Consider the following 23,951-nt stretch of genomic DNA (forward strand, 5'->3'; position numbering starts at 1 on the left):
CTGCCGTCTGCCCTGTGGATTAATTTTGGCTAGATGGTACGGTCCTCTGTGTTCTACCCAATAAGAAGCCGGTCTCTGGAAACGTAATAGTTGCTGGGCAGAAATCACCCCCTTGCCTCCGTACCACTACGGCACCGCCCCAGAAGGGGGTGGGGACTCGCGTTCGAATGACAGGACGCTCGGAGGGCGGGAAAAACGCGTAAACCAATAGTAACTCGTGATAGCCTTGATGAGCAGAGCTGGAGACCAATCGAATCGGAGAATGCTGAAGGAGGCGGGGCGCCCCGTTGCTAGGGCCGCGGCGTTGCTAGGGCCGCGGCAGAGCCGGGTGGCGGCCGCCGCCTTCCCCCGGATCGGGCCGGGCCGGGCCGGGCCGGGCCGGGGCCATGGTGAAGCTGGGCGCCAAGTGCCTGCTGGCAGGTGGGTCCGGCCCCATCCGCCCCGCGGGGAGCCGGCGGTGCGGAACGGCAGCGAGGGGAGGCGGCCCCGGGGCGGGGGAGGAGTGGGAGGGAAAGGGTGGGCGGCTGGGGCAGGCCTCGCCCCGGGGGTGGAGGGAAAAGTCCTGTCAGGGGTTGGGGGGGGTTGTCATGTCAGGTTGGGGGCTCGGCTGCACGCACAGGGGCTGGTTTCTCCCCGAGAGACTTGGAACCTGGAAAAAAAAAAAAAAGGAGGGGAGGTGAAATCACCGGGTTATTTAGGCAGGGTGGGTGGTGGAGGTGCTGGAAGTGAGTACAGCTGGCTGTGAACGCTGCTGGAGGAAAACTTCATCGCCTTTTTTGTTGTTTTTTTATTTGATTCTCTTCGTGGAAGTTCCGTGCAGTTTGAGGCAGAAGCCCCAAAACAGAAGACCTTAAACCTTTGTGTGCAGACAACATGTGGGTTTTGCTCTTTGCTCCAAACCTGTTTTCTTTCGCCCAGAATAAAACCTTTGCCTTCTTTTTTTCCCCTCAAAAACAGATAACCATCAGCTTGCACAAAGCCAGGTGCAAGCTTGGCAAACACAGAGCAATTATTCTCCCTGCTCTTTGTTGGCGGTTACTGTGGACAGTGCCGTGGCCTGTCTTCTGGACTTGAAACTTGCACGTTCCTTCATGTGGAAGTTCTCAGATCCCAGTCTATAGGCTTTGCTTAAGTCTTTCAGGTCTTGATGTTTATGTTATCAAAGGCCAATTCCATGACAGGTCTAGATTCTTGTAGATTTTCCTTGGATTACCCAGTTATGTGCTTAAACCCAATTGGGTTTGGAGCTGCGTTTTCAATTCTGTTCACAATACAAACAACAGAAATGTCCTGTTCCATATGCAGGGCTCCTAAATACTAGGATAATATTCATATATTATTTAAAATAATAAATTAATATAGCATACCTGGCAAAATAACTTCTTTCTTCCAGAAGAGAGAGCTATAATGAAATGGATATGAGCGATGAGTAACCGCCACAATCTGGAGGGAACAAGAGAATGCGCTTACGTTGGTAGGAGTGAAAACATCAGAGGTGGATCAAGAAATGCTTGTGTTCCTAAGGAAATTATGAAGAATAGAGTGGATCACAGTATTGGGAGCTGCACTGAGGTCAAGGAGAACAGCAGAGGGGAAAGGGCTTTTATTAGCAAAAGAGAGGCCATTAACTTGACAACAGAAAGCGATTCCTATGTTATCTCAAGGGTAATTTACGGACAAAAGCCAAAGATATTGTTGTTTGAGCTTACTGTGGAGATGCTATGAAGGGGTTTCCTTTGTAAAGAGACAGTTGTCAGCAGTAGGCATTTTACAGACGTGCTACAGTTTCTGGCAGAATAACGGAAATATGGATGGAGGAAAAGCTGTGGGATGCAGCACTTGCAGATGACACCAAACTAAATGAGAAAAGCGAGGAAACTTATTTTGAGAAAGTGTAATGATATAATGGGCTAAGAGGATGGCAGAGAAGAGTAAAAGAGGGGGAAAAAATGGGGCTGTCAAATTAAAGAAAAGCAACACATTAGGTAAGAATTTGTACTGGATGATGAAAATAAAAGCAGTCTACGCACTTCTGAGCAATGTAGGCTTCTCTAACTCATTTCACAAAGACAGATCTAATTGTCTATTGAAATACAGAATAGCTTCCACCCAGAACAGAGTGTTGTCTTCAGCACAAGCTTGGATTGATCAGGGAACAAACAAGCTGATTTACCAGATTTTCCTGTCTAAATATTATGAGCCCAACTCAGCTCAAAGTAAGCAAGCATGCTAAAAGTGTTTTAACAAGAACCGCATTTAGTTAATGCATCTAGGAGCAATTGGCACCATCCAAAATACCCTTCCTACTCTACAGTATCATGCGAGAAGATAGCTTTCCCAGTCTCCTTCACAAAGCCATCTAGGAAGCTGTAATAGGGTCAAAATACACCCCTTTCTGGATTTATTTATTGACAATGTAACATAGAGGATTGGTGTCCCAGGCTTGGCTGTTGTGAATGTTCCATTCAGGATAAAAGCTCAAACACTGAGATATTTAATTCCTGGTTTCTGTCCCTTTGAGCCATCCAGGCTGGTGAAAGGATATGTGAAGAGAGGGTAAGCCCTCAGGGAACGTTGTTAAATCTGTTTTGCAAGGGTAATGTTATGTTTCATGGAATGATTTGAGCTTACCTGAATTCTGCAGTTCTCTGCGTTGCTTTGGGTCTTAAAGAGTAAGATTGTAACAGTGACTCAAAGCAGGGCAGCTCTCAGGTTTATTGGAAGTGTTATGCAAACCACACTGGTAAACCTTGGCTCTAGAAGAGCGAAAACTAAAGCCCCTTGGTTTGCCTTCCATACAGGGATGAATCAGCAGGCTCTTTCTCTCCAACCAAGTGACATTTGCTTCTGTTATGCCCAGGATGCAACTAATGAGCCACCGGCAGCATTGAGTCAGCAAGAGTTGCTCACTTAGCAGGGTCAGCAAGAAGAGTTCATCGAGGAATGTTACCAGCTTAAACAGCTTTGTAGTATATGAATGACCTGTCTCTCCCTTAAACTCAGTATATAACAAGAATTTGAATTTGTGGAAATGTGTATTCTAAGGAGAGAAATCAGCCTGTGCAGCCCAGTCTCCCATATCCTGGTATGTTTTTATCTGTAGGACACTGTATCTGGAAAATTTGAGTTCTTTGGTAAAGGCTATGGGGTAAACGTGAATTGTAGAACAAACAGCAAGTCAAGCCTGATCTGCGGACCCTTTGCTGTTACTCATGGAGTAAAAATCTGATATTAGCAACAATATACATAATGGCAATATTTATTTCATCCCGTAGGTAGTACCTTTTAGATTATTTTGTGCTTCTTGTGATAGTTATCTTGCCTGTATTCAGATTTGCAGTGTCCAAGTTCTTATGGCATAAGATAGGAATAGAACTGAGGGAAAATAAGATTCTCTAAGATTAACTTTTTTTTTTTAATCTTTATTTTTTCAGGTGATCCAGCCGTGGGGAAGAGTGCTTTAGCTCAGATGTTCCGCAGTGATGGGGCTCATTTTCAGAAGAACTACACGCTGGTAGGCATAAATGACACAACAGGCTCAAACTGCCAGCCAACAGCTTCTCTAAGTCACATAAGAGTCACATTGGAAGCTCTAGAACAAAATAAATAATGTGATTTTAAGTTCAGGTGTTCAAGGTGGATCTTATGTGGTTTTCTTTCTCTTGCAGCTTAAATTCTGAAGAGAAGCTATGTAAAGTTCTGTAAATCCTTACATTAAGTGGGTGCTGATTTTGAGACAAAGCAGAGTAAATCAATTAATTTTTATAATTTTCCTGCGGAACAAATATTTTCACAAGCTTTTGCGGTGTGAGAGAATTTCCCCCTTTAGGGAATGCTCTATGAAAAAGCATTGCTGAAGGAGAAAAGCTCTTAATTCCAACTATTAAATGTGCGTGTGGACAGTGTGCTTATCACTATGCAAACATGAAGATGTGCTGCACAGCCCCAAGATAATTATAATCTACAGAAACTGTTCCCAGATGAAGAGGATACAGTTTGCAGTCTTTCAGTGAGAGAATCAATGGTGATGACTAATCAGAGGCAGGATAAAAATAAAAGTAAATATAAGTAAAGTAAAAAAAGGAAAATATAAGTGCGGGGAAAAAAAACTAAAATATGTTTATTCATTGAAATAAAGATGGAAACCAGAAGTTAAGGATAGAAATAGAACAAACAAACAAGCTACAAAGCAGAATGAGATAAAAGGTGGAAGAGGCGTGAATAATCTCAGTCCCATATGTTAGCTGATCACATGGTTGGTGCAAAACGTTCTAAGGTATGCGTTAGAGCAACGTGATAGTAAATGTGGCCCCACAGATATCAGCTAATACCCTAGTATACAGGCAAAGATCTGGACATTGGTACTTCTGCATCTTTTTTTCTTCCTCCTGAGCAAATCTACACATCTCTGACATGTAAGCAGGACTATGTTACCAGAACTATGAGGATCATTGCTGAGTTCCCAACAGTCTGTTTGATGGGATTGTAATGATTCACAAAAATTGCCTCAATCCAATGCGTAGTTGATATGTAGTTGGACAGGCTCTTAAAAAGTCTTCTGAACCTTGTTTTCCTGATTCTTTTTGACAGACAACAGGCATTGAACTGTTGGTGAAGGCTGTATCAGTTCCAGAGACAAGTGATAGCGTGGTGAGTTTTTCTGTGACATAAATTGGGTCAGTAAGAGACATCCGGAGCTCAAGCCTCACTTTCTATCTCGTTCTGGTGGAAGACTGCACTGCATGTTCATAAGGCCGTTAAGTTGCATTAAGGAAATGAGGCTGGTAGCATACAATTGCTGAGACTCCGGGGTTAGTTTAATCTTAAAAAATATTTTACATAGTTATATCTAAAGAGCATGTTAAACCAAAGCTGTTGCCAGCATCATTAGGTTTCTGTTCTGTCTTTTAAGACACTCAGTTTAGTTTATGTTGGAAGTTGAAACTCACCCGTTTTTTTCCTTAATGCCCTACGGTCCCACTACTGGGATGTGGACATGTGTATCATTTTATATAAATAGTGCAAGTTAGCTTCTTACTGTCTCACTCCACGTATTCTGTTTCCAGTAGGGGCAGAAACCATACCCAGGGCCCCGGAGGTAATCCTTTTAGTGTTTATTCATGAAAAATAGCCATTTATTTTCTTATCCTGTCTGAACTTGGGAATGCTCAGTGCAGAGAGCTTGTCTCTTAGGGACCCGAGACTGCTGTACTGAACAAAATGCAGGAATGGCAAGTTCCAGTATTTACCTTCAAAAGCTTGCCCTACACTGTGGTATTCCTGGCAAGAACCTTCTCTCTGCTTCTGCTTTCAGGAATTCTTCATTTTTGACTCTGCAGGAAAAGATCTATTTTCTGAGATGCTGGAGAAACTGGTAAGTATTATGTAACAGTCCTCTCCTTCCAAAGGAGTGCTTTTGCTTTGAAGATCTGAACTCCCCAGTCTGACAGATACAGCAAACTTTGTCTTTAACGTAAATGGGAGCGATTACCTCAATTGCCAATGCTTCCTGTTCTACCTATCTGAAACTTGTAAAAGTACTAGAATACTTTCAAGAAGAAAGCAGGCAGATAATCCTTCAGTTTTTTCACAAAAGAAATAGGGTTATTTAACTGGCAGTAGTTCTGTGCTGTTGCTTAAAGTTATTTTTATTTCTTAGAAAAACATCTATTTTGCTGCTATTCCAGCAGTGGTTTGTTGTTTGTGTTTTGTTTTGTTGGTGCTGTTTTTTTCTTTTTTTTTTGTTATAGTGATGTCTTTGCAACAGGACACATTCTTGTCCTTGAGCATAACACTGTCCTTGATACTTTTTTTTCTCCTTCACTCATTCCTGTCCTTACCTGTACAGTTCTCCATTGTGCTATCTCATCTGAAAAGGTGTAGGATCAGTTAATTGACGCCAAGTTTGATAAGATGGCAAAGTCCACCTAATGGTTCGTTGCTCTACAAGAAGCAGTTGCGCTGTTGCCCTTGCACCACGTCTGGTTTGCAAGGGACCCCTCTGAAAGCTGACTCAGCTTCTCAAACTGGCAGAAAACCTTTTTACTTTTTTCTCTAGGATTAATTTTGTACTGATTCAGCATGAAGAATCAGCTTCCTCAGGGATCAGATGAGTGCCAGAGCTGGTACAAGTAAAGGAGCAGGACCATACAGACAGGAATGGGGAAAGAAAGCAAGACCACCTCTCTCACTGCCAGCTACCCATTTAATCAACAGAGATGTGAAACCTCAGCCTGGGCGTTGGGTTCCTGCATATTAGGCTTTTTATTTTTGTCTCAGCATCTGTGTTTGCCGTGCAGATGCAGGCTGGCTGTTGACCACATCATTCTCATTAGAGCTGACAACGTTCCTTTCTTGCTGTGCAGTGGGAGCAACCAAACGTCCTGTGCCTTGTGTATGATGTCACTAATGAGCAATCTTTCAACAACTGTGCCAAGTGGCTGGAGAAGCTGAGGGCTCAAGCAGTTGGGATGTACATCCCAGGTAAGAAATGGGTGATATTCTTGTTGTCTGCTCCCCTTTTGTATGGCAGCAGTTGTTCCTGCTGATATGTGGCATAGAATATTTATTTTAAAGCAGGTGCAGGCATGGCTTCCTCCAATTCATCTGCTTTTGTCACAGCTCAGATAAGACATGAGTATGTTTCAGATGATGCCTTTGTGGAACCTTTTCTAGATAGTTTTAGACTGTTATCCGTGCCTCCGACTTTATCAGATACTTCTACAAATGTTCCAGCATTTATTACTAACAAGTCATCATTTCTGGTTTTCCTTTGTTTCTCCTTTTTTTCTGTAGGTGTCTTAGTGGGGAATAAAACAGATCTGGTTGGTCGTCGAGTTGTAGAGCAGAAACAAGCACAGGAGTGGGCTGACAAGCATGGCCTGGAATACTGTGAGATGTCAGTGGTGAGTATCTGCTCTTTTCACCATCTGTGGAAGTGGGTGTTGTAAAGTTATCTTCTCTTTCAGGTGAGGAAAGATAACTGGGGGCTGAATTCCGCTTATTTGTCCTCTAACTCACCCTCAGTTTTAATCTGTCTTTTGTGAAGCTGTTAGAGCATAAATAGTAAAATGCTTATCCCATCTGTCATTCACAACTTTCTTGTTTCTTTTCAGAAGGAGATGAAAAATTTTGAGGCCCCTTTCCACATCCTGGCGAAGTCATTCCACCAACTGTACAAAGAGAAAGTGGAAACCTTTCACTCACTAGCTTGAGGGCCGTGACTGGGAATGACTTAATTAGCTTATGAGCTTCTTCTGGGGCCCAGAATCCTGCGGACTGGGATACAGAGAGAAGAAAAAAGATGATTGCTCCCTCATGGTTATCTTCTGGTAATTCAAAATAAACTAGAAATAAGCAAGTGGAAAGACATTCTTTTGGAGTTGCTACCTCAGCATTCCTTTTGTGTCCTCTAACTTGGTTCTCTGCTCACTGGAAGTCTGGTAGGTTGGAGGAGGCGGGGAGTAAAAGGGGGAGGGCTGAATGGAAATTGCCAGCTTTTTGCTTTGATAGTGCCTTGTCTCATGTCTCAGCAGACTTCCTGCTGTTACAAACAAGGATATAGAGGTTTGGAGGAGGAAAGAGGAAGCTGACAGGATATTTTTCAACTTAAGCAACACAGCCTTGCAGGGCAGGACTGATTCGGTCCTGCTACTTGAAAAGCATTTTCAGTAGGAAGCCTGTGCCCTGTAGTTGATGCATGGAGACTCAGGTATATGGGGATTGAGGTGGATTTAGGTGTGTTTCTGGGAGCGCCCAGAGTTTGAGGCCTATTTTAACAGTGTTACCCATATCATTTGTAGGACTGGTAGGCTGATGACTAGTATCTTTTTCTAACTTGTGGTATCTGGTTCTTTTCTTCAATGAGGCTGGCTTTCGCTGTCTGGCAGGAGCTGTCTGTCTTGCATCTGTACCACTGTCACTTGGTAATGCAGTGCCCTCTGCTGGCCCCAGGTCACAAGATTTCTGAAGAAGCTACCTCTGATGAAGCAAGCAGGACTTTCTACTGTCACATCCAAATTGGCGTATCTGCAGAATGGGGTCGTATAGTAAGAATACCTCTTTTATTCCAGGGACAAATCTAAGACTTAAATTATCTTTCTTTCTTCATGCATTTGTTATTTTATGTGTTTCTGTGTCATTTTTCATCTTGTCAGCTGAGCTTTTCAATTCCGTGTTCTCATTAGATTCAGTTCTCAATCTCTTACTAGAATCAGGCTCATCTTTGTTGTTAAACTTCCCCTGCCTATCCTTGAATTTCAGAGCAAAGACCATGATTCTGATGTCACTAGTGGAAGCAAGACTCAGTAAATGAAAAACAACCTCGTTAAGTTACTTTGATTCAGCCATGTCTGGCTGGAAGTTTTGTATCAGGAAGGACAAAAGCCTAGAGAGAGCACTCTTTCGTGTGGTGCATTGGTGTTGCCTCTGTATGAATCTATTTGCTAATGCGGTGTGTGAAAGCATCCATGGTTAGGCACTGCTTTGCAGCTGGGCCTAGCACTGAGGAGCTCAAAACTGTAACCTTTCTCTCCTCCCAAAATTACATTAGCCTCCCTTGGGCAAGGTCATTTTCATGGAGAATAAACACTGAGGGATTTTTCAGGCGGGCTTTTCAGGGATCTGTGTTTCAAGACTTTTATATATTTTATAACCATTTTTATGCTCAGTGCTAGGAATATGACTGTAGATGTTGTAGCAGAGTTTATGAAACACCTCAAGAATCTGGAATAGCAGCTGGGCTCGTTTCACTGGCAACAGCATGTCGATGCTGGGAATTAGCTAGGGAGCATGAATACCAGCTAAAGGGGTTAAGCAGGAGTTGAGCCCTCTAGGAAAGAAAATGAATAATGTTTTTGTTTGTTTGTTTGTTTTTTCCCTCAAGAAGCCACTTGGGAAAACATGACAGAACTAGCTGGGAAAGCTTTTACTTCCTCCAAATAAGGAGGACTCCTCCGTGGGTTTAGGGTCACTAGAAGACTCACCCTTTTTGACTTGAATTGGCATCCTTGTCGTACATGGGTTGCCTTGTGAATTCTGGGGGCTGTCTCTTTATTTACATGGGCTGGGTAGAGGTTTGCCTGCAGATGTTAGTGCCTCTGACTATTAAGAATAAAAGCTATTTTGAATGCTGTGCTGATCTAGTTAAAGAACTAAAGAAGGTTTGTTTTGATTCGGTAGCTCATTTGCCCCTAGTTCTACTGATGATGTGATTACAACACAAGACAGATATTTTTTCATACTGAAAATATCATGCCAGGTGTGTCTGCCACCTGTGACGTGGTGGGGGGGGGGGAATGAATGCCTTGGGAATAGGTGATGAAATGAATCTTGTATGATCTTTAACTAGGGAGTTCAATCTCTCTGCCCCAGAAAGACTTCCCATAGCTTCAAATAAACAGTCAAAATGCGCCAGTAAGGTGAAGATTGGTGAACATTGTTTTATTAAATGAACACAAAAGCTGGAGGATCTCATTAAGGGAGTGCTTGCAGAGGTGATTTGTGATTTATAGGGAAGCTGCTTTTGATAGGTTAGTGAAGAAAAATGCATCCCATGGAGGGAAAGATATATTGCCTGAGAGAGGAAACATATAATCTAATTAGCTATCAGTAGGGATTCACCCACTGCCCCTTTCCTTCTTTCCACAGGCCAGGACTAGAATTAGGAAAAAGGTTGTCTCTAAAGCACGTAGCCCAACTTGATTTTACGGCACTATTTCAAGGACTAACGTAGACACGATTTAATGTCTGTCAAAATGGTATGTTTGGTCATAACCATCTCAGTCATTCCAAATGCATTTTAAAAGCGTAATATATTGTTCCTTCGTGGCTAATGTGCTATACAATACCAGCATGATGCAGGCGATGCTATTTTCCTAATTCGACCTTGATTGTAGAGACTAGTAGTGAAGGGTGAGTGGAGTCCATGGGAGCCAGATACAGACAGGCTGTGAAAAAGAGTTCTGTGTCTGCGTGAAGGAGTTTGGGTAGTGGGTAGGTGAGCTAGATGAGCAGGACGAGTAAGAGTCTGAAGCCATTAGTAATTTCTCTTACTGTGGCCAGCAGCTGTTGTGGTCATATCTATAGAGCGAGGATGCTTTTTGCTGCTTATAGCCTTTGCAATTCCCTGAATTACAGACACCGTGGAGGACAGTGGGAGGAAGGCAGAAAGCATGTCTGCTGACCAGGAAGCTTGTTGTCTTCTTACAGCTCCCCTACTTTGTCCAGCTGTGCATGCTGAGCACCTGCAGCACTGAATGTTTACAACCTAGAAGAGCCCCAGCTCAACCAGAACTGAAATTTCAAAAGAAGGGAGAGAAAACAAGCAGCATTTTTAACCGTCTATAAGAGATTAATATATAGTCCTTTTTTCTTGCTTGCTTGTTTGATTAAAAAAAAAAAAATCTTTCCTCCTCAGAGCCCTTCCTTCTTACCTTTTCTTTGGTCCTCATTTCTCATGTTTCTGCTCCACAGAATCCCTCTTACACTTGTGCCCTGCTTTACATGGCTTGAAACATTACCAGCTGATTTTTAAAGCCTTCTAATTTCTTAGTTGGCTATTCCCAATGCTACCTTTCATCTTAGAGAGATTAATAGACAAAAAAAAAAAAAAAGTGGAATTTTTAGTCAAGTTGTCATGGAAGAATGAACTTTAGGAAGCTGACTGACATTCTGAAATTTTACTGGAAATCCATTTTTGTAAAGTTGTCGTATTAAAGATGCTTCAGTGGTTTGGTTTTGTTTTGCCAGACATATTCTACCATGAAGTGAAATGCAGGATGTAGAACTGCAGAAAGATCAGGTTTTATTGTGGGATTTAATAGGAGTTTCAAAGCTGATCATACTGTGATAAGAGCTGTTCAGTCTTAACAATGGAGTGGTCACTGCTGTTCATAATAAAGCATTAAATATACTGAAATGGGGCTGTGAAAAAGTTCCTTGTAGAGATTTATTCATTTTAGAGACTTAAAACTTTAGAAAAGACATCTTTCAGAAAACTGATCTGATAAATTACACCATTTGGTCCAGGGTTATTTCGGATATAACTTCGGTGACTTGAAGGGCTGGATTTAGTCTTTTATTCCAATTGACTCCCTTGGGTAAGCTTCATTTCTTTACCTTCTATACATCTTGGGCCAATCTGAACTGATAGCAAAAGACACATGATGTTGTTGAAAATGAAATACTGCCTTGGGGCAGAAGGATAAACCGTGTGGCCTCCCGAGGTCCTCCAAGCAATACTTTATATAATTCTATTAGATTAAGTGGGGAAAGAAGTAGTGTGGAAAGCACAAAACAGGCTAAGTCATAAACTAGCAATTAAACCGGGAGCTGGGCCGGGCTACAGCAGAAAACGTACAATCTATCCCAATTAAGAGCTGTATCTCAAGAGAAAGCAGGAGCCTGACGCAGGTGCTGACAGCAGGGAAAACACTGTATTTCTGTTCTGCGGGCAGCAAATGCTTTCTGCTGGTGCTTACACAGATCCGTGGGGGTCCGTACCCTGCTCAAGGCTGTGCTCTGCTTTTAATGATTACTGTATCTGTGATGTTCAGGTGGCAACTGCTTGCAGTTGTTGTCTCATCTGCCTGTATAAAGCCAGCAGTGTGATGGCAGATCTCTGCTAGTAGCAGGAAGACATTCCTATTCTTGATACCATCCGTTATGGGACCCCTCTCTCTCCATGGGGTCTCGGTCTTTCTTTTCCTATCTCATATCGACTTCTTGATGGAGAATAGCCACCTCTGTTTGTTCTTAGCAAGTAATCTTTTCGTCTTGCAGATGGTACTCCGTGGTCCTGCGGCTAAGAGATTTCTAGGACCTTCTGCAGCAGAGGTGGATTCTGAGCAGGAGCTATTCAAGGGCCATGTTGGCCCCCCCACGTCCCTCTTAGCCTGAGGGCACATCATCTCTCTGCTTCTCGCAACCCATTTCCTCCTCCTGCTGTCATCTTGCCTTGAGAACAATGTCTTCTGTGCCAGTTGCCCTTGGCTCTGTTGACCCGGAACAACAATGCTTGGGGGAGGGAGAAAGCAGAGGGCCCCTCAGCCTCTGGTCCTTTCGGTGCACTTAGGTGTTGTGACTCCCTGTCAAAGTCCCCTGAGAGATCGGGATGTTGCTCAGTCCAGAGTGTAATTTTCTGGCAGAAGACCCCCAGCAGAGTCCTGGCAGCCTCATCTTGGCTCTTCAGAGCTTGCCGCAGTGTAACTTTCACAGACACTGGCTGTTCTCATTCTGACTTGGAGTTGTGGATTTATTATTATTATTATTATGTTTTTTACTCCTTGGGGGGTCTTTCTCTCATTTTTCTGTCACAGCTTCACATATTTCCTCCCCTAGAGCTGTTTGTCAAGAAAAGCCCGGAATTGCTCTCTTTCCTGGTCTCTGAGATCAAATCCAAATTTGGCAATGTTTAAAAGGGAAATGTGACAGACCCTACATGCCAAGCCGGGGTCGGGGATGGGGTCAGTTTGATGAGTTTCCCTCCAGCCAGATATGCATCAACTGGAGAAATGTGGAGCCTGTAATCTTTCTGCACAAGTACTGGAAAAATATACAATGTGAGGACCTTAAGTTAGGGACTGTTAGAACAGCTGCATAGGCAGAACCGATTAGCTGCTGTGTCTTGAACAGTGGAAATGCAGGAGCAGTAGGAGAACAGGCGAGTGTGTAGGAAAGAGTGGGGTGTGTATTCTTTCACGAAAAGCCCAAGGGATTTGCCGAGGCAGAGTGGGAGGGTGGGAAATCTGAGTGGAAAGGCCTAAGGGTTTTCCTCGCTTGTAGAATTATGTATGGAAATCAAGTGGGAGGAAAAGTAATTTTTGCTTGAGCCATTGAGGGAAAGTGAGGATACATGCTAGTGCTGCAGGTTGGAGAGCAGGTGGCAAGAATAAATAACTGAACATAGACTTTCAGGGCCGAGATCTCCGGGCCAAGGTTGGTTTGGGGAATTCAGAGCTATGACAAGTAAGGTCAACAGTAGCCATCAGTTTAGGTTTAAGATGTAGGGCCTGCATTAGAACAAGGCAGGGTGAGTTAGAGACTGCATGACGGGGTCAGCGCTGGGGTTTGATAGGGCAACAGTGAGAACCCATAATGACAAGTAATGGGGGGAGATAATTATAGTACGCTGCGATGCTCTGAGGAGCAGTGGCTGAAGTCAGCATATTCAGGTGAGACCAGAAAAAGCAGGTAGGCTACAGACACTGTCAGACTAAAAACAGTGGAAGAGTGTGAAGAGATGCTGGAAATTCAGATTGAGTTCAATTCTTCTAAGGGGATTTCTGAGTGGAGGGTAGTAGACACGATTATTACCCACAGAGCTTTGTATTATTAAAACACAAATTAATTCTGTTGTTTCTTTTGCTAGAAACAGGGTGATTAGTTGCTTAAACCTTTTTTTTTTTAGGGGGTGGGGGGGCAACCAACCCATAACATTTATGCATAATTGTGCTGCAGCCTCCTGAATACATTATATCCATCCATTCAGAAAACGGAAAGAGAACCTGCACTTCACCTGACCAAGCAGATGTGATGGCTACAACTTGAGCATTGACATTTCACAACAAAAACTGTTCGTGACGAGTTCGTACTGCAGAAGACCTCCCCAAAACACCAATATGTAGCCTCAAAAAATAGAAAAATGCAATGTATATGTGGTCAATGTAAAGCAGGTAGAAATCACCTTGTTCACAAATAAAACTAACTACGATTAAAAATGCCCTCAGCTCTGCATGGGAGGAATCTCTTTCCTGTGTTGGTTTCCCTTCTTTGCTTTTGCTAATCTCTTTTGACTCTTGCAAAGCATCACGTACTCTAACAGTTGTGCGTGGCCATTGCGTGCTATTTCTAGGACTTTGGTTTTGTGACGTTGGATGGCTTCAGTGTGGGGACTGTGAGCCAGGACGTGTTGGAATTCAGGTTGCAGTTTAAGCATCAGGCATGAAATCGGTTTGTGAGGGCAGCAGAAAAGAGGCTGGGAAAGAGTCCCACAGAGTTAAGATAAAGCTTTTCACTGCTGTTGTCAGCAGAGGTATCAGGCTGCAAGGAATGGGAAAATGTTAGGTGGGGTAGGAGTGCTGTTAGGTTTGGAAACTGGCAATAACAGTGTGTTTCTTGGAGCTGAGGTAAACGTAGAGGAAAAGAAGCTGCGAGTCTCTGGATGCAGATGTCAGGGAAGGTAGTGGAGGAGGTAAAGGAACTTTCTTGGACAGTGCCGTGACACTGGGAAAGGGCAGGAGGGCATTTCGGGTATGGATATAAGCAGGTTAATGCAGCTCTTTCTGTCCTTTCTAGTCTCTGACCCCACTGAGACCTGGGGATGTTTCTTTTAAGTGGACTGAGTCGTTGCTGTTGGTGCCCACCCAGCTAAGGCTGCCACTAGGGTGGCTTTCCCTCTTCAGTAGGGCAGAAGCGATCACTGGATGCCGTCTGGGTCCGCAACCTTTCTAATATCTGATTCCTCTACACTCCATGCCTCTTGCCTCTTGCTGGGGTTATAAACCAATGCCAGGAAAAAACACTGGTCCTTCTGTACACTGCCACCCTTCCCTACCCCTCTACTCTCCATCTGTGCGAGGCTAGAGCCTGTGCCCTGCTCGGCTGGCTAGTTCTGGCACAAAACTGGACTGGTACGGGAGCGAGAGAGCTGTGCCCACATCGGATGCGCGTCTCCGTGCGGGTGAGGGGCATCCGAGGCAGGCACCCTTTCCTCCTTTTGTCAGACTGCTCTCATTTATTATACCATCTGTTTTCCCAGTGCCGGAGATGATGCTGGGGATATGTGACTTGGGGCACTCAGGCAGAAACTGGCCTGCACAAGGCCGGCCATGTGTTTGCCTCCTAGCAATGCAGCGGTCAGCAGCAAATTCTTTGCCGCCGCCTCCTCTCAGTATGGGAGAGAGCGAGCGTGGGCCTGGGTGTGTAGGAGACACAAAGAGATGAAATATGTGGAGGGGGGGCGAGGCAGGCGAGGGGAGATGCGCCGGGGTCCATGGGTATCAGCTCGAGAGGACCGGGGGAAGGAGGGACAGACGGACAGATGGGGAGAGGGGATGAGGAACGGATTGGCGGGAGGGAAAGACAGGCGGAAGAATTGGGGTGGGGGGAGACAAAGAAACGGGCTGGCGGGGGGACAGCGAGAGCAAGGCTGAGCGGGAAGGACAAGCAGGCGGATTCGGTCGGTGTGTGGCGGGGAGAGAGATGGATTGTCTGTGGGAGAGATGTGTGTCAGCCAGGCGCTACGGTAATAGGTAACTGGATAACTACAGAGATGGAGATAAAGCGATTGCGTGTGTGCGTGCGCGTGTTTGTATATGCCTGTGTAAGGGGGAGCTGAGTGAATGACAGGGAGGGAGAACAGCCATGAGGAACGAGGAGAGAGATAAAGCAGAGCTATAAGAAGGAGCAAAAGAGCAAAGCTAGAGATGAACCGTGGGAAAAAGGGAGATGTGGGAAGGCGAGGCAGCCTCGCAGCGCAAACAACAACTGGGATTTGGCAGGGGGACAGGAGGGGGCTTGTATGAGAAGAAGGAAGACTAACAGTGTTACCACTTGTGTATTTGGGGCTGAGGTTCTCTTACTGGGGCAGGAGAGAGGACGCAGGGCAGAGATCAGAGCACAAATCCCCCGTACTAAAAGGAAGCATTTCCATGCACGCACGGCTCACTGCTGGTGCAGGGACCCAGTGGACCAGGGAATGTAAATGCCAGCATGCAGGCGCAGGTTGTTTCCTGCCTGCTGAACTGCAGAGTACCTGAGCATCTGCAACCTGTGGGTTGCCTATTGCCAGTGTACCTGCTTGGCTGCTGGGAGCTGTTTAAGATGGCAGGTCAAGCATTTATTTATCATTTTCTCCTCCTCCCTCTTGCCCTTTATCCTCGCAGTGTGCTCTCAATGGAAAAGGAGACATGAAAAACACAGTGCCCAAATTCACAGGCACCTTCTTAATTCTTCCACCTCCTGTCATACTCACCACCTTGCTTTGCTGCCTGACTACCACCACCCCTCCCCTTGACCATTTCTTTTCTTTTCTGTCCTTTTCTGTGTCTTTTTCATCTCCTCCCTTACGTCTTCCTTCAACTTTCTATCATCTTAAATTTTTACTCTTCCCTATAACTCCATTCCCCCTTCTCTATTGTGCTCCAGACTTCTAGGTTATGTGCCTCCCCTTGTTGTTTCAGCTTATTCCTTCTGGTTGCCCTGTTTCTTTTCTTTTGCTCCTTTTAATCTCTCCCTGATTCCTCCATCTCCTTCTGCCTGCCTGTCTGCCTGCTTTCTCTCATTCACTGTCTGTCTCTTTTGAACTGGGTTGTGAATTCTGTTGGCATCAGAGTGGGACAAACTGTAAAACCGAGGTTCCCGGAGGGCCAGGTTGTGATCATTTTATTTTTACAATGTCCTTGGATGTATAAAGGTGTTTGTTTGAGGGGGAGGAGCAGTGCATGTGCTCCATGTGGGAGAAGAGAGGGGAGTGCAGGCCGGAACGAATGAAGCTTAAAACTAATATAGGTCAGTTGCAGAGAAGAGTCCCAGTGGTCTGTGAAGCAGAGAAGCAGTTTGTCGCGTCAGACCAGCTACTGGAAAGATGGCAGCTGAACAGTTTCATCCAAATGACGCGAGCAACCTGGAAAAGTGTCCTGTCAAAGAGTGCAGCGGTGGCGAGCAGGGGAGGAGAGCCAAGCCATGCACAGCTCATCTCCAGCCACCTCCCTAACCCAGGGAATAACCAGCCTGAGATTCCCTCTTCCTGCCTCCAAGCTGTCTTCTCCTGTGCGTGTCCCTCTGTCCCCATGTGGAGGGGGGAGCAATGCTGAGGTACACCTCCCGGTGCCCCCTGCCAAACCTGCTCGCTGGGCGCTCGTGGACAACAACAGACCTTTGGAGGATGTCCTGAGGTGTGTGGCCAGCCTCTGCTGGGGTCGGCGCTGCCAATGAGCCCCACACAGCCAGCAGAGAGATGTCACCAAGGCTCTGGGCCTGGCCTGGTTGAGCTGGAAGAGCCGAGGGCTCTCCCTGGCACTGCTGGGAGTTGATTTGCTCTGTATAAGAGCCCTCACTTGCCATGATTTGCCACAGTATGTGTAAACTCTGCACATACCGTTCCCAGAGATCTTCACAAGTGGTTAGTAGTTGCAGTGAATGACTGAAAGTGGCAAGTCCTGATGAGCCCAGCATTTGGCCTTGGAACTTCTGATTTCATTTCTATTAAGAGTTTTGTTGCTGTAGGAGGTTAATCTGCTAAAATGACATCTTGATATCAAAACAGACATCCAGATTTTCAGAGGTGTTTGGAGCCTATACTGCTCTGTAAAATCAACGTGAGATGCTGACTGCTCAGCACAACTGAAAATCAGGACAGTTCTTCAATGTCTAAACATGGAGTTAAGAGCCTAAATAGACATACGTGTTTTGTTTTCTTTTTAAAATAGGCCTCCATTCCCAAGGCAGGGAATGTCACCCATCTTCAGCTTCTGTCCATGAGCATACCAAAATGCTCCAGTCTAGCATCTGACTGCCTTAATCTGATGTGTTTAGCCTACTTCCTCTGTAGGAATTCACACTGCGGCCCCTAAAGCATTGTGATGGTAATATAGAACCAAATCTGGGGAATTCATACAATGGCTCTGTGGTCACAATGCACCAGCTGGCTTTCACTGGAACAGTGTCTAAAGTACACGCACATCTCACAAGATGCCTCCCTGACTATGTGAGACTACAAAAAGAAACCCTCCTCCCATTAAAATCTGTAGCCTGTTATCACCGGTATCAGTGGGACCCTGTGATTTTGAGCTTTCTAAGATTCCCCACTCACTGAGCTCCTGATTAGGTGTTGGGATACATGCTCCTCTTGATTTGAAAAATCAGAGCGACAATATAAACTATCCCAGAGCCTAACCACTTATTTTGTTTTGCTTAGGATGTTCCTTCTAGGGTCTCTTTTAACCCTGATTTATTACTGAGCATCAGAAAAATTAAAAGTTCGATATTCCATCCCTGACACCGTAGGCTATCTGACAAAACAAGAGCTAGGGGGGTCCTAAAGAAGACAGATGGGTATATAGCTGGTTTGCAGAAGGGTTACCTGCAGCAGTACCACCAGACCTCGGAGAGCAAGTCTGCCCCATACAGGAAGCCTCAGCGATGCCTCTGTGGCAGCTGAGGACCAGATGGCAAAAGCTGGTGTTTAGGCTGGATTGTGGCTTTAAATGGTAATACCGAATAGATGAGGCTGGACAGGATCCTCTTCTCTGTCCTCATCTGTGCCCTTTACACTGGAAGAAAGTCTGATATCAGGGAATATTGATCAGGGTCAACATGGAGCGTCTTCCCTGTAGGCCTCGCTTTCCTCCAGCGTTTATCACTGTACTAATGTTTCCAGGAAGCTTCTGAAAATCTTCAGAAAAAAAGGAACCAACAAATTCTCTTTCTTGCCTTATTCTTTACAATTCTCTTCTCTGTTTATTGCTATGTTTACCTGAGAATGGGCTTTTTTTTTCTTTAAGAGTCCTACCACAGCTGCTGCACATTTCCTCTCTGGCATTTCATATACCTATTTGTCAAAAAACGATGGCTTTTTTAACCCGTGGATTCTGACCAGGAGACACCATCCCTGACCACAAGAGGCAGGTCTGGGATGAGTTCTAGTCCTGGTTAATGAATGAATAGACAAAGGACTTACTTATTTCAAACAAGACTGAGTTACTTGTGCCCATATTTCATGCAGTTCCAGTGAGACGCATTGCTCTGTGATCTGTTCAGGAGACCTTTTACCTGCATCTTGACTTAAGAGCAAATTCTGATCACAAAACCTGTGCTATACCCTTTTCACCACCTTCTTGTGAACAATGTGTGATTCTGTTCGGGTTCTTTCCTCCTCTTCTTTGTTTTCTTTAGCTCTGATTTTCAGGTGTTTGCTTATCCAGGTGTCAAGGCTCTGTACCTCTTGGCCCTGTTTCCTGGAATATGCTTCCAGGGCTGGAGGTATATGGATGGCTATGAGAACAATCTGTGCCTGATTTGGTTTTGCATATGGATGGGAAGGAGGGAAAAAAAAAGAAAAGAAAGAAAGGGGAAAAAAAAAAAAACCACAAAGCTTTACATGAAGGGTCTGAAGATACAACAAAGGAGTAGGAATGACGTAAATAAATGGGTCTTAAATAGGATTTCTATGGAACATGGTTTATGCAGGAGTAAGGGTGCGTAGAGGCTTGCATTCATTTATACACAGGACAGGCCAGCACAAAGGTAACCTGGGATTATAGATCAAGTGTAGAAAAATGTACATTCTGGAGTGGAAAAGTATGAGGGACAACATCTGGGGGGTGTGGGGGGTAGTGTCTTTAGTTTAACATAACTAAATATGCATAACATAACATGCAAATAAGTGGGATAGATATTCTGTTGAGATAGGGGAATGTCCTCACAACTGATTTTCTCTGCTAGCCTTATTCAGTAAGTTTATATGTCAATGTGTATATATATATCTCCTCATATCTCATCACTGAGGATACTTTACCAAATACTGTAATTCCAGCTAGAGTGACTGGTTAGCAGCCTGCCCTCTGTTACAGTTAATGGGTTGCAGACATTGATTTTTTTTTCTATTCCTATTGATTAGGAGGCTGCTGTACACACAAACCTCAGCACAGCATGGAAAGAGGAAGAGAGGCAAAACAGTTCTCATCCCAGCAATTCATCATGGCGGAAAATTCATCCTGGGAATCCCAATCTTCTCCCACTATCTCTTTCAAGTAAAGAAGGAAGCCTTTCCCTTTCTGAAGAATTCAACCCACAAGGCACATGAAATGACACTGCTTTTTCCAGCCATCTTCAAGGAGCATATATTTCAAAGGTTGCCATTCAATGGAAGAAAAAGCTGTGTGAGACAAAGGAGCCTTGTGCTGATGGCACAGGAGTTTCAACTTCAAGACTCAATCTGCAACAGATTTCTTGGACAGCCATTGATACCCAATTCATTTATGAGACTACCCAGATCTCACTAAAATCAGTGGATAGACTTTGGTGGGCTTTGGGATTTTGTTTCAGTGCCTCCACAAACTGATGAAAGTGTTGCATTATGAGAGTGTATAAGACTAAATGATATATTTTTTTTCAAAAGATTTAGTTTAGAAGAGTATATAGGTCAGAAACTGAAGGACTTATGTATTGTAGCCTTATACCCTCATACTTACTCGCTGTTAGAGTTCCACTCATTTCTAATGCAGGAGCTTTTTGTGCGCTCTCACAGTGGCACCAGCACTGCTTTTGCACGGAGTCCTCCTCAATTTAATCATTAGATCTCCATGCCATGTATCTCCCTTCTTCTTTCTTCCTTTCTGGTCACAATGTTATGCTAGAGATGAATCTCCTATAGTATTTGAATATTTGATATTTACATTGTCTTTCATGTTGATTCTCATGTTAAAAGACCTCAAGATAAGGAGAGATGACCACTGAGGTGCTGTTTGTTTTTCCATCTGAATTTCTGTCTCCATCATCTCTACCTTCTCTACCTGTGATTTTCTGGCAAAAAAAAATAAACAAACAAAAAAAAATTCTGTCTTCGGTTTACTAGTTTCTAATTTGGTCTAAGAAAACCACCAGCATGCAGATATAATGTGAATAATGTTTCTTATGAACTTTTGGTCCCTCAGCTTTGGACGCCAGTGATGACTGCTCTGGTCACCCCCCCTGCTTGCTTAACTATACAGATATATGGTTTTTTTCGACTTTCTCCAGTGAAATTTCTTTAATATTAATTCTTTTTCTGGATCATATCTCACTTCCATCTTTTCTGCTCCATTGACTTTCAGTTCTATAATCATCACCCTAACCCCAATTTATTCTTCCTAACATCTTCTCTGCTGGTGTATCTGTCTATTAACACCTCTGCTCTGCCTGCAGAACAGCTGCATCAACTCCATCTCTTTTACATCTCATTACAGCAGCTCCTTCTGAGATGGCCTGCCCAGTATGAAGATTCCTAGATACCAGATCACTGTCTGATTTTTCTCCTACGAGCTGAAAAGCCCCACTGCAGCACTCAGTGCACAAATACTCTATTCAGTTCCATTACCATCCCATGGAGCTGCTTCCAACTTCATGCCCTTCATCTCCCTTCCTGCATCTTTCTCGTGCCCCTTTCTTTCCTACAGCACTGCCCCTTCTCTCCACAAATAGCAGCACTCTTGGTTTGCCATTGGAAGCAGACTTCCTGCGGCTCCCTGTCTCATCAGCTTCTCATTTCAAGTAATTTAAAATGTAATTTAAAATCTCTCTATTTCCTCCAGACTATTAATTTCTCTCTCCTTACTCTTCTATAGATGTCATTCTGTTTTGCACTATTCAGTAAGATGCGACTGTTGTAAAAATCTGCCACAGTGTTTTCAGTCTGTATTCTCATTTTGTATTATCATTTTTAATGATTCTTTGTAGGAAAGATGAAATCTCAGCACAGCATCTAGCCACAGCACAAGCAGTCGCACAGGACATTCTGGCATTTGCATTGCCTTTGTTCCATTCTTCTCCTGTGGCATTTGGAACTGTAGAGGGAATATTGTGAATGGTCTAAGAGCATATAAGTAGGATATCAGGAAGAGAATTATTTCTGGAATTTCGGAAGTGTAAGGCAGGAAGCCCCCTTTAGTCCTGATCTTGAGACATACTGAACCATCATTGGTCTCCCTCCTCTTAGCCAGAGATTAAAGAACTCAGTACTCTGCAGGCCTGGCCTTTTTGTACTGACAGTTTCTCTGGGGAAAATGTGCCCCTGCCCTGTCGCTGCAGCCATTTGAAGTCAAACTTGTCAAATCTGTAGAAATATGTAATAAAGGCAACAGTCACAGATTGGTTTGAGAATCTCTGTTTTGGCCCAGCTTCTGTTTCATCCTCTGAAACCTGACTGGATTAGTGAAATTTAAAGATAGTAATCTAGCTATTTCAGCAGCATTTTTCTTGTTATAGATGAAATATGTATTTTCTCACTGTGTTGGGTTGCCCTGTGAACACCAGTCTACAGCCTCTGCAGTGACTGCTCGCTCACCATACTTGTCTCACTAGATTCATGCCAGCAGAAGCAAGATCCTCAACCCCATTTGCGCAGCCTGGCACACCCTGATCCACAGGCACATTCCAATTTGTCACAACAAAATGAACACTTAGCCACACAGGAGAGCCTTAAGTGAAAAAACAGCATCACACCTTCTCTCCCTCTCCTCTTTGAATGACCCTGCTGTGTAAGGACAAGCGAGCTTACAGAGGGCCTGAGCTCTTCCTGCTTCCACTCACTCCAGCCAGGTTGCTTGTGTGACATTACTAGAAGAGCTGTGTTGCACTTTTTTAAGAGCACAGAGTAACTGAGTAGCCCACTTTCCCTGGAGCTATGAGCTCCAGATATTTCCAGTATGCCTTTCCCTTCCGTACATGGCGATGTTGGTGCTTGATGGATTTTAGTGCCGGCATAGTCTGCTGAAGTTTTTCTTCCTTAAGTCTTCCAGGCTCCTGGCCCAGTTTTCTACCTTCTTTTGAAGAATGAGAAGACTTGAATGCTGGGGTGGGCTTGGAGAGGAATGACCACCAACACAAAAAGAGCCCAGAGCCCCCAGAATGACTCATTCCTCCCATATGCCTTCCCTCTTTCAGTTGAAAGCTTTCAGAAGGGGAGGAGAGGTCCTAGGATGCAGGCTCTGCAGAGCCATAATCTCCCATCAGTATAGGGGAATTCTCCACGTCTCTTCACCTCTAAATTTGTTTAAACCAAGGCCAACAGTCCAGAGAGCCTGCCCACAGCTGCCATACTCCCCAGTATTCCAGCAGGCCATACTCAGAGTGCTAAAGGGATATCCATGTCCCCCCTTGCCCATCCTCAGCTCTTTGGCAGCTCCATGAGTGCAGAAAGAAACCCCTGCATTGTGTGAGAGAGGTGAAGGCCAGGAGTCCTCCAGATGAGGCTAGCGACTGTCATTTTCCGCCAGAAATGTGTCAGTGGGCTCAAGCTGCACCATCACCTCCCCCCTTCACCGCATCCCTTCTCCTGCCTCCCCTAGGATATTTCCTGCCTGCTAGTGGCAATCTGCATATGGCTGATGCCACACACCATGAGTGCTTGCTGGTAAACACCCCACCTTGGTCTCAGCTGCGAGGGCAGTCTGGTCAGAGCCCTCCAAATGGGGGAAAATGCTTAGCTGTCTGTAGGGCAGCCAGTGCCCTCGCTGCTGCTCATCACCCGCTGCTTGCTATAGAGCCTTTCATGTCCGACAGTCCTGGGGGAGACTGTCCTGAAAGGGCAGTCCCAGGCTGCACCCAGAGAGGAAGAAGGGAGAAGAGAGAAATGGAGTTATGAAATTACACCGTAGCTGAAGCCCTCCAACTGGTTCAACTTCCCAGCACCCCCTCCCCTCAGCTCTTCTCCCCCTTCTCCCCCTCCAAACAGCAGTGAACCTAAAGCAGCCCTTCTGGTCTCTTGTTCACTGAACAATGAATCCGATCAGAGAGAAAGAAAATCGGCAGCATCGAGAATTAGATAATTTCTTTTCTTTATGATTGTTACATTAATGAGCAGCTACATGTATAGAACCAGGAGGTGACTAATGTAATTAACCTGGTGTAATGATACTGCTGAGGAAGGGAGAGAGGATTATGACATACTTAGATGTTAGCATTGCACAATTTTGCATACGTTCTCGGTACTATCAGGATGCGTATGACATAGGAAACTTAAGCAGCGATAGATTTCAGTCTGCCTTCATTCAGCTCATGCATCTTTCTGTGTGAAATGAAGACTGAAAGGCGGGTTGCTTTCTGAGGGTTGAGGGGGAAGGAATTCGGGTTGGTGGTTCCTTTCCTTAACAAAATCATACTAATAATAAGAAATCGCCCTTTCTCGTGAAGAATCTTCCCAAAATGTCTGCTTCTTGGAGCAGGCTTCGGGATTTCACAGAAAGCTACAAAGA

At 44.6% G+C, this 23,951-nt stretch overlaps 1 protein-coding gene across 5 annotated transcripts; it reads left to right on the top strand.

Annotated features, from left to right (window-relative positions):
* The first annotated feature begins 257 nt into the window (after window positions 1–257).
* IFT27 (intraflagellar transport 27) lies at window positions 258–20,559 on the top strand. 5 transcript variants are annotated; one of them, XR_013945294.1, is made up of 8 exons: window positions 258–420; window positions 3,435–3,514; window positions 4,591–4,650; window positions 5,315–5,374; window positions 6,366–6,483; window positions 6,796–6,905; window positions 7,116–7,331; window positions 19,619–20,559. XR_013945294.1 is itself a non-coding variant. In XM_080577116.1 (7 exons), the coding sequence occupies exons 1-7, from the start codon at window positions 387–389 to the stop codon at window positions 7,212–7,214; spliced, it is 561 nt and encodes a 186-aa protein (XP_080433242.1). In that variant the 5' UTR covers window positions 258–386; the 3' UTR covers window positions 7,215–7,362. The 5 variants fall into 5 exon arrangements, 3 of the variants coding, with proteins under 3 accessions (XP_080433242.1, XP_080433243.1, XP_080433244.1); XR_013945295.1 differs by lacking the exon at window positions 19,619–20,559 and adding an exon at window positions 7,868–10,933; XM_080577116.1 differs by lacking the exon at window positions 19,619–20,559 and having other exon boundaries at window positions 7,116–7,362.
* The last annotated feature ends 3,392 nt before the right edge of the window (window positions 20,560–23,951 follow it).

This window comes from Anser brachyrhynchus (genome assembly GCF_964034855.1).
Source record: "Anser brachyrhynchus genome assembly, chromosome: 1".
In the NCBI taxonomy this organism is placed as follows: domain Eukaryota; kingdom Metazoa; phylum Chordata; class Aves; order Anseriformes; family Anatidae; genus Anser; species Anser brachyrhynchus.

Coding starts and splice junctions, on each gene's coding strand:
- IFT27 (XM_080577116.1), top strand. CDS start 387: ATGGTGAAGCTGGGCGCCAAGTGCCTGCTGGCAG. Junction 3,515..4,590: donor TTCAGAAGAACTACACGCTG/GTAGGCATAAAT, acceptor TCTTTTTGACAG/ACAACAGGCATTGAACTGTT. Junction 6,484..6,795: donor AGTTGGGATGTACATCCCAG/GTAAGAAATGGG, acceptor TTTTTTCTGTAG/GTGTCTTAGTGGGGAATAAA.